Source organism: Musa acuminata, chromosome BXJ2-1 (genome assembly GCF_036884655.1).
Source record: "Musa acuminata AAA Group cultivar baxijiao chromosome BXJ2-1, Cavendish_Baxijiao_AAA, whole genome shotgun sequence".
Classification (NCBI taxonomy): domain Eukaryota; kingdom Viridiplantae; phylum Streptophyta; class Magnoliopsida; order Zingiberales; family Musaceae; genus Musa; species Musa acuminata.
The window spans coordinates 8,189,562-8,204,097 of NC_088338.1; the positions used below are offsets into that span (position 1 = coordinate 8,189,562).

The 14,536-nt window shown below is 41.8% G+C and overlaps 3 protein-coding genes across 3 annotated transcripts; 1 reads left to right on the forward strand and 2 right to left on the reverse strand.

The window, feature by feature from the left end:
- Nucleotides 1-5,085: 5,085 nt before the first annotated feature.
- On the reverse strand, nt 5,086-7,707 carry LOC103995139 (zinc finger protein STAMENLESS 1-like). The gene is made up of 5 exons (XM_065091461.1): nt 7,592-7,707; nt 5,961-6,055; nt 5,774-5,896; nt 5,542-5,629; nt 5,086-5,434 (listed from the first exon to the last, which is right to left on the reverse strand). Exons 1-5 carry the CDS (start codon nt 7,705-7,707, stop codon nt 5,086-5,088), a joined length of 771 nt encoding a protein of 256 aa, XP_064947533.1.
- A 2,683-nt stretch (nt 7,708-10,390) lies between these two features.
- On the forward strand, nt 10,391-11,509 carry LOC135598062 (VQ motif-containing protein 20-like). Its single transcript, XM_065091585.1, has one exon. It carries the CDS (start codon nt 10,577-10,579, stop codon nt 11,216-11,218), a length of 642 nt encoding a protein of 213 aa, XP_064947657.1. The 5' UTR covers nt 10,391-10,576; the 3' UTR covers nt 11,219-11,509.
- Nucleotides 11,510-12,094: 585 nt separating this feature from the next.
- Nucleotides 12,095-14,314, reverse strand: LOC135598064 (endonuclease 2-like). The gene is made up of 8 exons (XM_065091586.1): nt 14,157-14,314; nt 13,904-14,075; nt 13,277-13,378; nt 13,067-13,206; nt 12,881-12,973; nt 12,744-12,814; nt 12,570-12,643; nt 12,095-12,466 (listed from the first exon to the last, which is right to left on the reverse strand). The coding sequence occupies exons 1-8, from the start codon at nt 14,265-14,267 to the stop codon at nt 12,309-12,311; spliced, it is 921 nt and encodes a 306-aa protein (XP_064947658.1). The 5' UTR covers nt 14,268-14,314; the 3' UTR covers nt 12,095-12,308.
- Nucleotides 14,315-14,536: the final 222 nt, after the last annotated feature.

Genomic DNA, 14,536 nt, shown 5'->3' on the forward strand with positions numbered 1-14,536 from the left:
GTATAAGTTTTATTTATTGTAAAATAGTGATTGTATAAATTATCATATTCATAATATATTTTAGAAAATATGTTTCAAATGATATGATTATCATTAACTAGACATAAGAGAAATATAGTGTATATATTTTGTGAGCATAGAAATATAAGAATTAAAATAAAATTATATTATATGTATATATGATGATGTGCGATGTGAGAGTGCACGTGTTTTCTTTGATGTGTGGTGTGAGAGTTCATGAATATATTACGATATGTAATATATATATATATATATATATATATATATATATATATATATATATATATATATATGTTATGATATGGGATATAAAAAATATCCATATAAGTATTTTAAATTATTTCGATGTAGAATTTTACCTTTTTATGTTGCATAAGTTATGTTGTACAGTTATGCTTGCTGAAGAAGTTATATGATGATGTGTTTATTATTAAATATTTTATGTTGATGATTTTAAAATATTATATACATAACATGATATATACTCATCTAAATAAAACTATAAAAAATTATATTTATTGAGTGATTATTCAATATATATCCTATTTTATAAGCAAAAATACTAGTACCCTATCGAAGTGATTGGATTAGAAGTAAGTACATGCAAGCTTAGTGCAGATATTAACGATGACTTGTGAGTATTTATATGTGTATAAATTTTAGACATATTATGTACTATATATTTCTTTTGGTTAAAGGTTATAATTATGCACAAATGTTAAAATCACTATGTAAAAGGGAACTCTATCAATTTTTTTAGTAAATTAATTTGTTTTACTTTTTAGATTGTCTAATTTTTTACTATACTCTTAGTGATAACAATAAAAGAATTAAAAAGTAACATCTTATCTTAGTCATATATGTAGGATATGGGTGAGACTAGGAGTAAGTTGTTACATAAATACTATGAGTTAGTTTATCATGGGTTCCTTATTTTTTTATTATGCAAAATATATCACTACTCTTGAATGTATATCAGGCTAATTTTCTCATCGAAGGGTTCATGTTAAGAACTCATTCTCGATATCAGACTTTGTGTAGGAAAAGTGCTTTGGGACAACTCTTCCTCGAGAGCTTAAAACATCAAGTGCCTTCAACACTTTCTACATAGATTAGGCTCAAACCAAGTCAAGTTCGTCGATATAAAGTTAACCATCAATATTCTTTCAATCATTTTTGGGGTTAGAAAAAAAGGTCTTATTAACTATTAAAATCTTACAAGTGCTAAAGTTATCTTCTATCCTAAAAGGACAAAATCATGCAAACTCATCTTAGTAACAATAATGACATTAATTATAACAAGAATAATACATACATACTAATCTCCTTGAACTTTGGCAATGATAAGAAACTGATATGCCAATATTTGATCAGTAATTGGTGTGACGAACTTGTGAGGAATTATTCGTTTTGGACAATGGACGTAGTCGTATGATTTTACTCTTTTGGAACTAAAAAAGAACTTATGAGCTCTTAGCTCCTCTACTCCTCAATCAATATAGGGCTAAATATCCTTATCAGCACTCCCTCACTTAGGGAAGTCAATGGCTTAGGGCCCTCTTTCTAACACTAATTTGATAAGTTAATATTTTATCAATCATTGATGCGAGGTCTCGTAAGAAATTATTCGCTTTGAGTAATGGGTGTACTAATACGATTTTATCATTTCGAAACTCGTGAGCTCAAAAAAGCACATTTGAGGGTAAGGATGATCCGACCAACTTATGAGCCCTTCTTTCCCTACTCCACAAATTAATAAAAATATAAAACCAACTATTTAGGTCTTAAATGGTGAGTTAAATGATGGCTGCGGCAATTGGACTTATATAATATACAAGCGACGTTATCGTGTTCTTGAAAATTAATTGAATGCCCCCACGAACAGCATATTTATCATTCTCCACACTGTGTGTAACTGGAGGAGATCATGGCAGCATATAAAGACCCACACGGTCGGAGAACCAAACATGAACTTCTCTAACATGGTCGTACTTGCACGCGTCTCGCGGGGAAAGCAAAGTAGAATGCATGCATCTCCTATCTTGGAGTCGCCAGCTTCTTGACGCTAAGGCGAAAAACCTACAGGGTGCACGGAAATGGACGTGACAAACGAGTGACGGACGTTGTCGTCCGAGATCAAGCGTTTTTGATCGGCCATAAACCAGTGTTGAAGCCTTGGCAATACGACCGGCCACAATAGGAATCCACTGTGTTCATAAAAATGGCCATAAAAATCACTTGCAGTAAGCGATCCACTGTGTTCCTCTCCAATTGGAAGACAAAATGTCTCATGAATCTCTATTATTTTCTCTTTTGCGCCGTGTAGGATTTTCCAATCCAGTATGAGAAAAATGAGCATTTCATGCATAAGAGAAGCATATTCTCTTTTGCGCCGTGTAGGATTTTCCAATCCAGTACGATAAAAATGAGCATTTCATGCATAAGAGAAGCGTCCAATCTACGGGCTACAACGTCACTATTCTGCGTGGCTGTTGAGGCGGAGAGCCAACGAGTTTTGACTCCCTCAGCAGCGAGGCGATGGTGATCGGACGATAAGCATGATTGACTCGAGCCTGTTGAGACGGAGAGCCAACGATTTCCATCCGTTGAAATCTGAGTACATATATTGCGAACATTGAGGAACTTTTTATTTTTTATGATTGTAAATAATAATAATAATAAATAAATAAACAGAATATGACCTAAGTTTAAGTTCGTGAAAGAAAGTCTTTTACGCGGTTTAATGTGATATTTATGGAAGAAAATAAATTTTAAAAGGAATATATAAGTAACACTCTACAATATTTCGAATGTCTATTATCTTGGTTGAGGAGACGCGTTCTTTAGATACATAAACCGATGGTATTGGGTTGTTTCTTAATCTTTATTAATTATTTATTTTTATTGTTAAAAAAAGATACAAAATAAGAACCATAAATTAATCTCAAGTTTTCACCCATTTTTTTAATGGAATATCCTCTTTTTGGTTTGCTCCTACAAAGTACTATTTATTTATAAAAAAATGAGATTACTCATGATATTCACTTCGTCGCATCCACCCCTCATCCATTGCCCTCACCCTCGATCAAGAGAGAGAGTAGCTCGGGAGAGATCAGAGCATAGCAGTTCCAGAGAGATCGAGTTTAGCAAAATGTGCCCTCGCCTTCGCCCCTCGTCCGTCGTTTTCACCTCGTCACTTTTATCCCTCATCGTCACTTAATTTAGAAAGCAGAGTATCTTGAGAAAGAAGCACATTGAAATATACAGGGGAGGAGAGAGGGGAAGCCCTATCAAAGCTTTATCGGTGCCTCGATGGCAATAGAAGAGCGCGAGTGAGAGGATGGTGGGGTAAAGGCAGTAAAGCGATGACAAGGGTAATCTTATCTTTTAAAAATATAAAAAATACTCGACATAAATAAATAGAAAAAAGAAGAATATGACTATTCACAAACATTTTTACTAACAACTCCCATGCTATTAACAATCAATTAAAAATAATAAAATATTATTTTACTATTTATAATTCAACTATTATCCATCTTATCTTTTTTCTTCTTCTCTACTTACTATCATCCCCGACATGTTAATGTATTCAAGCTAAAGCTTCTTCAATATAATCTTCTTCTTCTTCCTATTTCATTTCTATCATGGTATCAGAGCAAGTGAGACGAGCGAGGCTCCACAGCCATTCCCTTGCCTTCGTAGAGCAGAGCAGCTTTCTCCTCTACTACAGACATCGTTGCAGCTTCCTCCTCTACTATAGCTTCTCCTCTGCTGCAGTCGTCATCGTCGTCGTCGCAGTCGCAGCAATAGCAACAACAGCAACAACGATTTGCTTTTCCCTTACTCATGAAGTCTCTGGCTCGTAAACTGTTTACTTTGTATCAATTCAAGATTGGTATCCTCGACAGAAGCACCATCTTACGGGGGCATAATAGCAGATAAGATTTTTCGAACTATATGAGGAAATCCTTTATTCTGTTAAGGGAAATCCTCCATCCTAATCTGTATAAATAGGATAGGGACATATTGATGCATTCAAGTAAAGCTTCTTCAATAATATTTCTTTAATAAAGCTTCTTCAATATAATCTTCTTCTTTTCTTTTCATTTCTTCAATTGGTGTAGAAAGAGGCAACACAACTTGCCACCTCTTAGTTGGCTGCCAACATCACTTGTCGCCCCCTTGACGATTCAATGCCTCTTCGCTTACTATTGATGCCACCTCCATTGTTTGCATCTACAGCTCCCTTGCCTTTTCCTTCGTGAACCTCCATCGTATTAATGCTTACTCTTTTCCTTGGTCTCCTTCACAGCCCCTTTCAAAGAAGCCTCCAATGTTAAGGGGTCTCGAGGCAATTAAGCTCTGGTGACCACCTAAACAACTGGCCCACTAGTTGTCGCTTCTACTAATGGCCCTCGTGAGGCCATTCGTTCCTCGTGGTTATCACTAGTGTATGTTCATTACCCATATTCACATAGGGGTATTTTAGAAACATCAAAATATTTTAAAAATAAAGTTGTAAATAATAAAAAGTCATTGCAAAATCTCTATAAATATCTAAAAACATATGGGTTGAAACCCTTCACTCCTGCATTCGATCTCGAGGCCTTTGCATATGTTGTATATATATTAACAGCCTTCAACCAAGATCTGGCTCTGCAAAGGTGTTGCCATTTAGAGTGACTGTGTCTGTGTGAGAGGTTATTATTATTGTTGTTGTTGTTGTTGTTGGGTGTGAGAGGCTCTTAATAAGAATATATATATATATACATATATCCATCGTCGTTTTACATCCATCCATTTACCAAAGCTACTCGGAGACAAAGCACGGCAGTCCGAAAAGATGTTAACAATAGGCACAAAATATGTGAATTCCGACACCGATTTCACCTCATGTCTCCCCTTTCCATGACAATGGCGATCGTAAAGGAACTCATGAAAGCTGGGAACGACCAATTTAACATCGGAATCCATAGCTGGATCAGTCCATGGAGAAAAGGAAACCACCGACTAGCCATGTCCATGGCTGCAGCTAGCTCCGCTTCCTTGCATCTTTCGTAGTTACCAGTGGCCCCTCATGTTGTCCCTGACAACTTGTGCTACCACTCCATCCATTTGCGATGTGTTCGCCAGAGGAACTCCGAAGCACGTGAAGTTGGCAGTCGCTGAGACATAATGCTGGTGGCGCCACCTCGCTGTTGGGACACGCCCATTATCGTAGTCTCGGATGTAGGGGTCTGAGTGTGACGAGATGGAAGGGCCAATGCATGAACAAAACGGCGGTGGTTGTGGCGATTGTGTTGGTGGAATGTGGAAAACTGGTAGAAATTGCTCGCAGATACTGTCGCCTCCGTGCTGGAAATCTCCCAGAGGTATAGTCTGCGAGACTCCATAACTAGCATCGCTCAAGCTGTTGCCCAGAGGAAAACGACAACAGGATCAATGCAGCAATTTAGATTCATTCACAATAAGAATGAATAGGTAGATAATTCGCCTAATGGTGATCTCATTTCATACCCCATGTGAACGGCGGCAGCGGCGGCGACCGGACCTTCATTGCTGAACACGAGTTGGCGAGCACGATTCAGCGTTTCGACTTCCCTCTCTACTTAAAATCAAGAATAGAAGTACGATATGCGGCATTAGCCAAATGAAGATGACGATAAACTAAACATGACAGGCTACGCATCATATTCAGTGAAGGGAATTCGATCGATTAGCGTAATAAGCTTATAGCGCAACTTCATGCCTTGTCGATGCCGGTTCATATGGCCACCCAATGCTTGAGATTTGCAGAACTTGAGCGAGCAAAACCGGCACTCGTATACCTTATAAGACTCATCTTTTCCTCCATTCTTCTTCTTCTTAATCCCTGCGAAATTAATATTTCATATGCATTTCAGTTTTAAGTAATGCTTCTTCCTCTAAAAACCTACTGTCGATGGCCGTGGAAGGGGAGCTTCCGTCAAACGCTTCCTTCCCATGTTCCTCCGGGAAGTTGTTGAGGTCCAAGGAGTTCACCTCTGTTCTCCTGCAACCAGAAAACAGAATTAAGGAATGCAGCGAAGTCGTCAACTATGCTCCTCAAAGAAGGAAGGAAGGAAGAGGCGTACATGTAAGTGAAGCCCAAGGACGAAACAACCGAACAAAGAAATCCAGCAACAGAAGGTAAAAAGGAGATGGTGAAAGTTATGGCGATGCAAAAGCAAGTTTAACTCTCTACTTCGACACCGCAGGCACTCACTATAGCTAGGCAAAGCAGTGGTCTTAAAACGAGGACATCGAGAGACACTCGAAAGTTCTCTATCAGTTTCATCGCTGCACAGCCGTCGCTTTCTCTTTCTTCTCTCTCTTCCTTTGGTTTCTGTGACTATTAGAAGAATATGGAGTGTTGGCTATGTGGGATCATGTCATTTTTCACTTGTCTCTTGGATGAGACAACGATGTCTCTAGAGGGACGTAGCCTTTGCTGCTGCTTCTCCCCACTCAAAACCCTACTCTACTCACCTCTCACAGCTGCTTCACACATATCTTTGTCCTCATCAGTGACTGATCGATCAGGTGAGCACCCTGCATGAACAAACACCTACCTTTGTTTCCATTTCTGGACAAATGCCACCTCTTCCAAAAAGTGACGCTTGTTATTCGGTTAAGAATCTACAGTCTCTGATATAGGTGACGGCTATATATCATATTGGATACTCATCCTATACCTCCCCTTAATCTGAGAATTAGAATCCTTTATCTTATTTTCATTTTTATTCTTAATCATCTATTGGTATGATCAAATTAACTTTTAGTTCAGATAAAAAAAACATGAGGTGGAGTAGTTTTGACGGATTTTCCGTAACATTTGTTTCTTTAATGAAGAAAAAAAAAAGACAATGATAGATGAAACCATTCATACGGTCTTCGTTACAGAAATACTAGTTGTTAATAAAGCTATATATGTCGATGCAAATTAGCACTAGTCATGTTGCATCAGTGGTTGAAACGAGGAAAGCTTCCCAGTTGAACTTTGGTAATCGATGGAGTAAAACATCAGAAATCACTCAACAGGTGTGCGATGGAAATGCTCGCTACTAACCGAGGAACACAAAAGTTCGCTTGCGTTCTTCCTCCTAGTTAATATGATCCCCAAGCTACAGAGGTTCAGTGTTCTACAAAATCTATCACAGACATTGGTTATGCTTGCACGCATCACATATATACGGAGAGATTGACCTCTATATACGTAAGATGTAGCTAGTCAGACTTCGTCTGGTAAATCCATGGGAACAACCTTCATTGCTTCATTGAATTACTGATAAAACCAGAGGCATCTTGGTTGCAAGTCAGCGTGCATGCAGGAATAAGATACCATATTCTCTTTTAATTCGCGGCAACCTTACGGTAATAGTGAACAGAGAAGCAAGACGATATAGAGAGAAGTGGCTCCTGCGTAACGCGACATTATGTGATGGACAATGTTGCTGCTGCCACATGCATCGCTGACAGTGGTGGACTTGGATGATGCTTTCGGCTGGGATATTAATGTCACGGAAGGGGGCTTTTACTGTGACCATACCTCACGTGATTTGACATCTTCCCTTCTGCGTCTTCACTTTGTCTCGCATTGCCAGACGCTCGTCGAGCACCTGCAGCTGCACCTGCACCTCGGTAACAATCCCGGCTCTGTGTCATGCTGTGTCGTCCCAACGTCGTTTGATTTCCCTTCTTTTTGACACCACGCTTGCAGTACAAACAAACCTCCACATTAATCCAATTTAATAACTATGTGGTGCGACCTGGAAACAGAAGGTCATGTACTGCACCGACTTCATATCTACAATGCCTGCCTTCGTTTGTGTCTGTGTTTGCTGATGAGCTGTTCTGATAGCACCTGTCGTTTTCCACCCATAGCCAATCTTCACCTCACTGTCTCATTAGGGTTGGTAAGCGGCGATGGCGTTTCAGCAGCAGAAGCTTTGCTGTCAAAAAGAAGGATCGTGGAGTTACCCGTTGGCCGATAGAGAGGAAGGGAGGTATGATTGGCCAATCCAGTGAAAGCTGCATGTCGTTTGTCCTGTTCGATGAATTAATTCGAGATCACAGAAAGGTCATCTGACACCACTCAGTATTTCCATATCAAGTGGTGATAGATAGATACACAGTTGCAATAACCACTTATGTATGGAGAGGACGAATGTCCCCAGACAAAGCACAGATTCCCTTATGCTGCCACATCTTTTCTTCCCTCTCCTCCAAACCGGAGTCTCTTTTCCTTCGGTCTCCGATGAACCTAATCACGTACTATTAATCGTCATCTTCTTCCTTCTTGATCCAAAGATGCTTCATCTTTTAGGTGAGCTCAGCTCACGAGGTAAACGACAACGTAGAGTAGGTTACCGTCCAGTGCTGTATGGGGTACGGCAGTATCACCAGCTGTCTTGTCTGTAAGTGTGTGTCGATTACGGCTGCCGGTCTGAGTTATATGGATCGACGTCGTCTTCCCACAGCCCACATATAAATCTTCGTCCAAACACTGAATCAGAACCAAGACTCCAAGAATCAGTGGGTCGATTGTGGTTCTATCTCATTCGATCTTAATCATGTATGACTTGATGTGGATATCTATCGATAGTCCATCCATCCGACATCAAGCAATGTGGTTGATACGAGAGGGTGGCAGAGTCAACACCTCCATAGAAATTTTGGTGCGGAGAGTTTGTAGATGTGAGATAAGAGTCAGAGAAAAGGCTGAGATAGTGGCTGTAATGGTAGGGAGCTTTAGTCCTTTTGGACTGCAGGGGCTCTCAAGTCGCCATCCATGTGGATATCATGACCTGTGGAAGGCTGATGGGGGAGGCTGCACATGGGGGCCACCATGGCCAGGCAAGATCTAGCAACAGAAGCTCCACTGGATGTACGAAATCTTTTGGTGCGGCTCTGCAGATTCCACAAATATTATTGTAAGCAGCTAAGACCATATTATATACGTGCCGTGCCAATTGGGCTTAACCAAAATTAGGCCAACACTTTTAGGACCGGATCCAATTGAGAAAAATGGACCGGGTTCTGTCTGTGCAAAAGTCCTACATGCAACCTTACGGACACGAGAGTAATTAATTTGTCCTCGAGCGAGGTTCAAATTAAATGCCACGTCGAATGTTGGAGTGATACGAAGTCATCTCATCGCTATGCCAACATGCAAAGGACGTTTGGCATGCGATGCGCTCACGCACTTGGGGGAAAACAAGAAAAGAGAAGTGCACGTACACGTAGTCGAGAAGATAGACCATTGACTAAGGCGGAGTCAACATTTTACCCCGAGCAGAAGAGGTAAACGAAATCGTGTGGTCCGTATTGAATACAGATAAAGGATCAAACTTTAAATTACGTTCTCCATCATGCATCAATCACCACGGGACGAACGAGATGAAGCAACGTGTCATACATGACGATCCCGTTGACTTCCACCATTGACGGCGCCTGTAATTGTTACCACGGCCATGGCTTGACATGTTTGATTAGCTTTTTGAACCTCTTCGTTTCCCACCGTAATGATCAATATAACTCAAACCACCCTATAAGATAAAAAGGGCTATTAGAACTCCCGTTTGGAAGTCAGACCGACGCGACAGTCCAAAGTGACCTGCGACAAATTAACAATGCCATGGCATGAGTGTTCGTTAATTGGACTGTAGTGTGTGACGATTATTATAAGTCCATCGCTTTCGAAAGTACCAAGAAAGAGCACGACTAATATACATCAATTAATTGAGATATATAGTAATGACATGCAGCAGCAATTGGATCACGGTGGTCGGACTAATGCGGCGTTTGATCCATTCAACATCCATCTCTCCTACCAACGCCCGGTGTTAATTAATGTCAAGTGTTATTATATTGCGGAGAACGTTTATTGACTAATGTTAAGTTCAACTGGGAAACCTTGCACTGGTCTTCCGGCGACGTTCAAAACATATACAATGGTTCCGGGAAGGAAGAAGCTGCATCTGTGCACGTGTGTTGGATTTATATTGGGTGCATGCACGTGCAACCCGAATCCGATATATCTGGATCCAATATCTGATGTCATCAACCAACCTGCCCATCAATCGCTCTTTCTCCTTCCCTCAAACACACACAACGAACACATCGACTACTGCCCACATGCAAATGCAAAGATGTTGTACGTGATCCGAACTCCCTCCCCTAATAACAAGGCTCCAAATCCATAACCCACCACCCTTCTCTCTCCGCCATCCCCTCTCAACTCAACATGTACCCTTCACCCCAACTTCCTCCCCTGTTTTCCCTGCATTCCTCTCCCACCCCACCATTAATAATTTCTCCTCCTTTCCTTTTGTCTGCGGTCAACATGGCTGGCGCCACCCTCCCTCCTTTCCTATATATATATAAGCACATATATACGTTTGCCTCCCCACCGAACACCAACAAAGCAAGCCAAGCCTCTCCAGAACGAGAACAAAGATCGACATCTCTTCCTTAGTCCGTCCGTCCTTCAATCATCCACCCCTCCCTCCTCTTCCTCTTCCTACAATTCAGCATGAGTCCCTCGTCCAGAGAGATCCATGGCTCCCGCCCCGCCCCTCTGAAGATCCACAAGGATTCTCACCTCATCCACAAGGCTTCCTCCTCCTCCTCATCTTCCTCCACCACCACCAACGCCTCCTCTCAGCAGCAGCAGCGCCACCGCCCCGTCATCATCTACACCCACTCGCCCAAGGTCATCCACACGCAGGCCCACGACTTCATGGCGCTCGTCCAGAAACTCACCGGCCTCTCCCGTTCCACCAACGACGACATCTCGTCCTCCCTCCCACCTGCACCCCCCGCGGCCAACGCTTCGCGTCTGCACAAGGACAGCAACCGGGCTGCTGTCTCCGCTTCCGACGACTCATCCTCCTCCTCCGAGAATAGCAGCTTGGGGGGCGATGTGCATGTCACCTGCTCATCATTGACTTCCGTCGGTGCGATTTCTCCGATCGCCTTCGAACCGTTGCCGCCACCGAATCCCTTTTTCTCAGAGATCCCAATGTTCACTCCTACCTCTGAGGATTTCATCTGCTCATCGATGCCATTCTACAGATATCCGGATTCGTCCATGCTCTCGCCTTCCATCCACAATATGGGCAGCGCCATCTCGCCTCCCTACACGGATGCGATGAAGACGTACCACGAGTACTAACACCTTGGGTATGCCAATAAGGAGCGCCGAACACATGATAGATGGCCAATAATTCTTCTCGATCGACATATCTTTTCTTTTTCTGCTTTTTGTTGGTTGATTCGTCCAGCTCAGGCAGCTGATTAAGCTTGCCGAGTGTTGCCAATAAGATTCGATTAATTCTTTGCTACGTTAGGAGAGGAGAGGAACGAGGAATCAGGCTCTGTTTCATTGGATACTGATGTTTAGTTGCATGCCAAGATCTTTTAATTTATTATGTTGTGAATCGCCTGTAATCATGCGCTTAAATTGTTTCTTTAGTTTCATGCTCGATCATGATGGAGTTGCACTATACATCAATCTGCTTATAACATTACACGATTGAAAGATTCTGCTTAAGCAGAGCTATATATGCAGCAACGATCAATACACTCGCATGTTTTCTGTTCTTTTGTTGTCTACGAGCGCGAAATTTCCAACTGTCTTCCTGCTCTTCTTTTGGTTTTCGGGTGGATCCTAAAGCTAGTTAGATTACGTTCCACCTCTCAAATCCACCCAGTGAAAAGTAGATTAGCTGCTCCATAATAAACTTCAAAGGCTCTGACATAAACAAAGGAGCCGTCGTCAAACTTGTTTTCTACCAAAAGAGTTCATTGCAATCTTCAACGGCGTTCTTCACAAAGGCATATATATACAACAATCCCAGAGCAGATTACTTGGTCTTCATGAATGCAGGACTTTGTTGGCAGTTCTTTGTTAAGATTATATTGTTCTCAATATAATCGTTCGACATACATTAGATTGAACCCCAACTCAACCCTTTCGATTCTCACCGATGTGGAACTATTAGTTCTCGCTCTCTTTCCAATCTTCATATTGCATATGAATATTCTGAAAAATAAAAATGCCATGATTCCGACGCTTAATCAGAAAAGAGTTGATACAGATGCAGAATTCAACTAATTTAGCATCTTCTACATTATTTCAAGAGAATCCAATACTTGGCTCCTATTATTGATATCAAGTTTGAATCTTCGTGGGATCAACAAACGATGGTAATGATCTGAAACCTGCTGAGTTATAAGAGGATGGATGGCGTCTAAGCAGCTAGTCATATCGCATGGGCTTCATCTACACTCTGCACCACGAGCTGTAGAACTTCCTCCTCTTCTGTTTTACGGAAAACACGGTTGAGTAGTGATGCCAACCTCACACCAGCTTGTGCTATTCTTTTCTCCACCACAGGAAGCCGAGAAAAGAAGTAATCATCTGCAGCTCACAAACGATCGATTACGAGAGCTAATCGCCTTAAAATATATCTGCTTAGTTTCGATTCCAATACCCTGTTTGCAGTAATGCCCAGTTGGCTTACCTCCTAAAGTGGAATCTTGCTCGACATCCTTATAAGCATAGTCACAAGCTAATCTTATGCTCTCGGAGGCGTACCTGAAAAGCTTGCAGCCGTTATACATACATCATACAAAGAATGCCATCATTGCTTCCAAATGTAACGATATGATATCATGCTATGTCAATTTCGTCTCACTTGTCAGCGCAAGTCATCGACGTTGTTGCACTGCATCGCTTCCATCCACTGACTTCATCAGACCATTCATTCTGGAAAACAAAATCATGTTTTAAAGTGCTGTTGGAGAAAGGTAAGCTGGGAACTCATGAACTTACAGTGATGTTCATCTCGATGGCCTCGATCATGCTATCCAGATCATTGTCGTAGAAGTCACGCATGGCAGTCTCTATTATGTTAACGTCCCACACCTTGCCATGTACAACCAAAAAATCATGTCAACATCTGGGCAACCATTATAAGGTTCAAAAGCTTCGGGTTCTCCGATGTGGAAGTTACTCAACATGATGAAGGTTGCTTTTTCTTCGGTACCAATGGACGATTATGGTATTACCACCCGCATCCTCCGCGAATCCTACATGGAGTGGTTGATGTACGTCTCCCACGAAATGTGCGAGGAACATGAGACTCTCTGTCAGGTTATCTGATCCATAGAAACCAAACATTGTAGTTAGGTTGCAGAGGACATAAACAGTATGGCAGACTGTTCTTACATCCACTCGATGCATCGCCATAGCTCAAAAGCTGCGTAGTGTAGTTGTTAATTGCTCCAACCACGCACATGTCCTGCACACCTTTTGAATTGTGGCAATCCCCTGCACGAGTGCCGGCACGATCAGGCAAAAAGGGAGATGCAAACTAAGGTGTTAGATCGCTTCGACGAAGCAGACTTTAAGGTCTTGGGGAGTTCCCTAATCCCTGAGAAAAGGCATGTTGACATGGATGTGTTTTTGAATGTCTTGTACGCAACTCTATCATGCAAATCCCGTGTCAGCAACAACAACAGCAATTGCCTCGAGGACAATTTAGGAACCCAAATTGGTCCAGTCTTCTTCTCCAACCCTTAGTTAATCTCCCATGTTCATCGTTGAGTAGATAAGTCAACAGGAGGTTTAGCCTTCCCGCTAAATTTTGACCGAGAAGAACTGATTCGGTGCAGAGCAGAGCAGAGACCATGTTCGGTCTCCGATCAGCTCTAATGGCATGAATGATGTCTAACATGAGCTACCGTGCTAAGCAATAAGATAAAAACTAGCTTATTGTATCTGAATTCTTTCAGAATTTTCCTTCTCTGGAAATAAATAAGATGGGATTGCGGGTAGGAAGGTTGCTAATGTTACTTGAATACTCGAAGTTGCAGACTCCTGGAGTATTGACATAATGGAGAGGGCTCGACCATCGGTACCGGAACCGCACCTCATCCGCCCACGAGCACACTGCCGCCAGATCCCCTCCGGCAGACTCCGGCAGAAGGTCTAACACCGCTGCTGACGCTTTCTTCGTGAGATATTTCTGTCACAATACAAGATTTCTTTGATCTGTGGTTTATGAACTCAAGAGATCAGTAAAAATCAATGTAAGATTTCATGTCACCTCTGCTATTTTGCAGACCATGTAGTGCCCCTCCTTCCCCCAGGCCTGCGCGGTTGGAGCTCCTGCTACTAGCAGAAGAAAGAAGACGCGGAGGAAGAGTAAGAAACCCATCTTTCTTTCTTCTGCACGTCTCCCGCTTCGGTTTCCCTTCCCCCCCACCCCTCTTTCTCTCTCTCTATATATATATACATACACACATGTATATTGGCTTCACGATGGAAGCAACCATCGGTAAAAAACCCCATGAAGTTGAAGTGCAGGGGAGATTCACATATCCTATGCTAAAAAATAACTTCGATTCACATGATCATGGCAAGAGATCTGCTGATAGCATTCCCATGATTTAATGGACTTTGGACATCGCTTCTACGATAAGACAG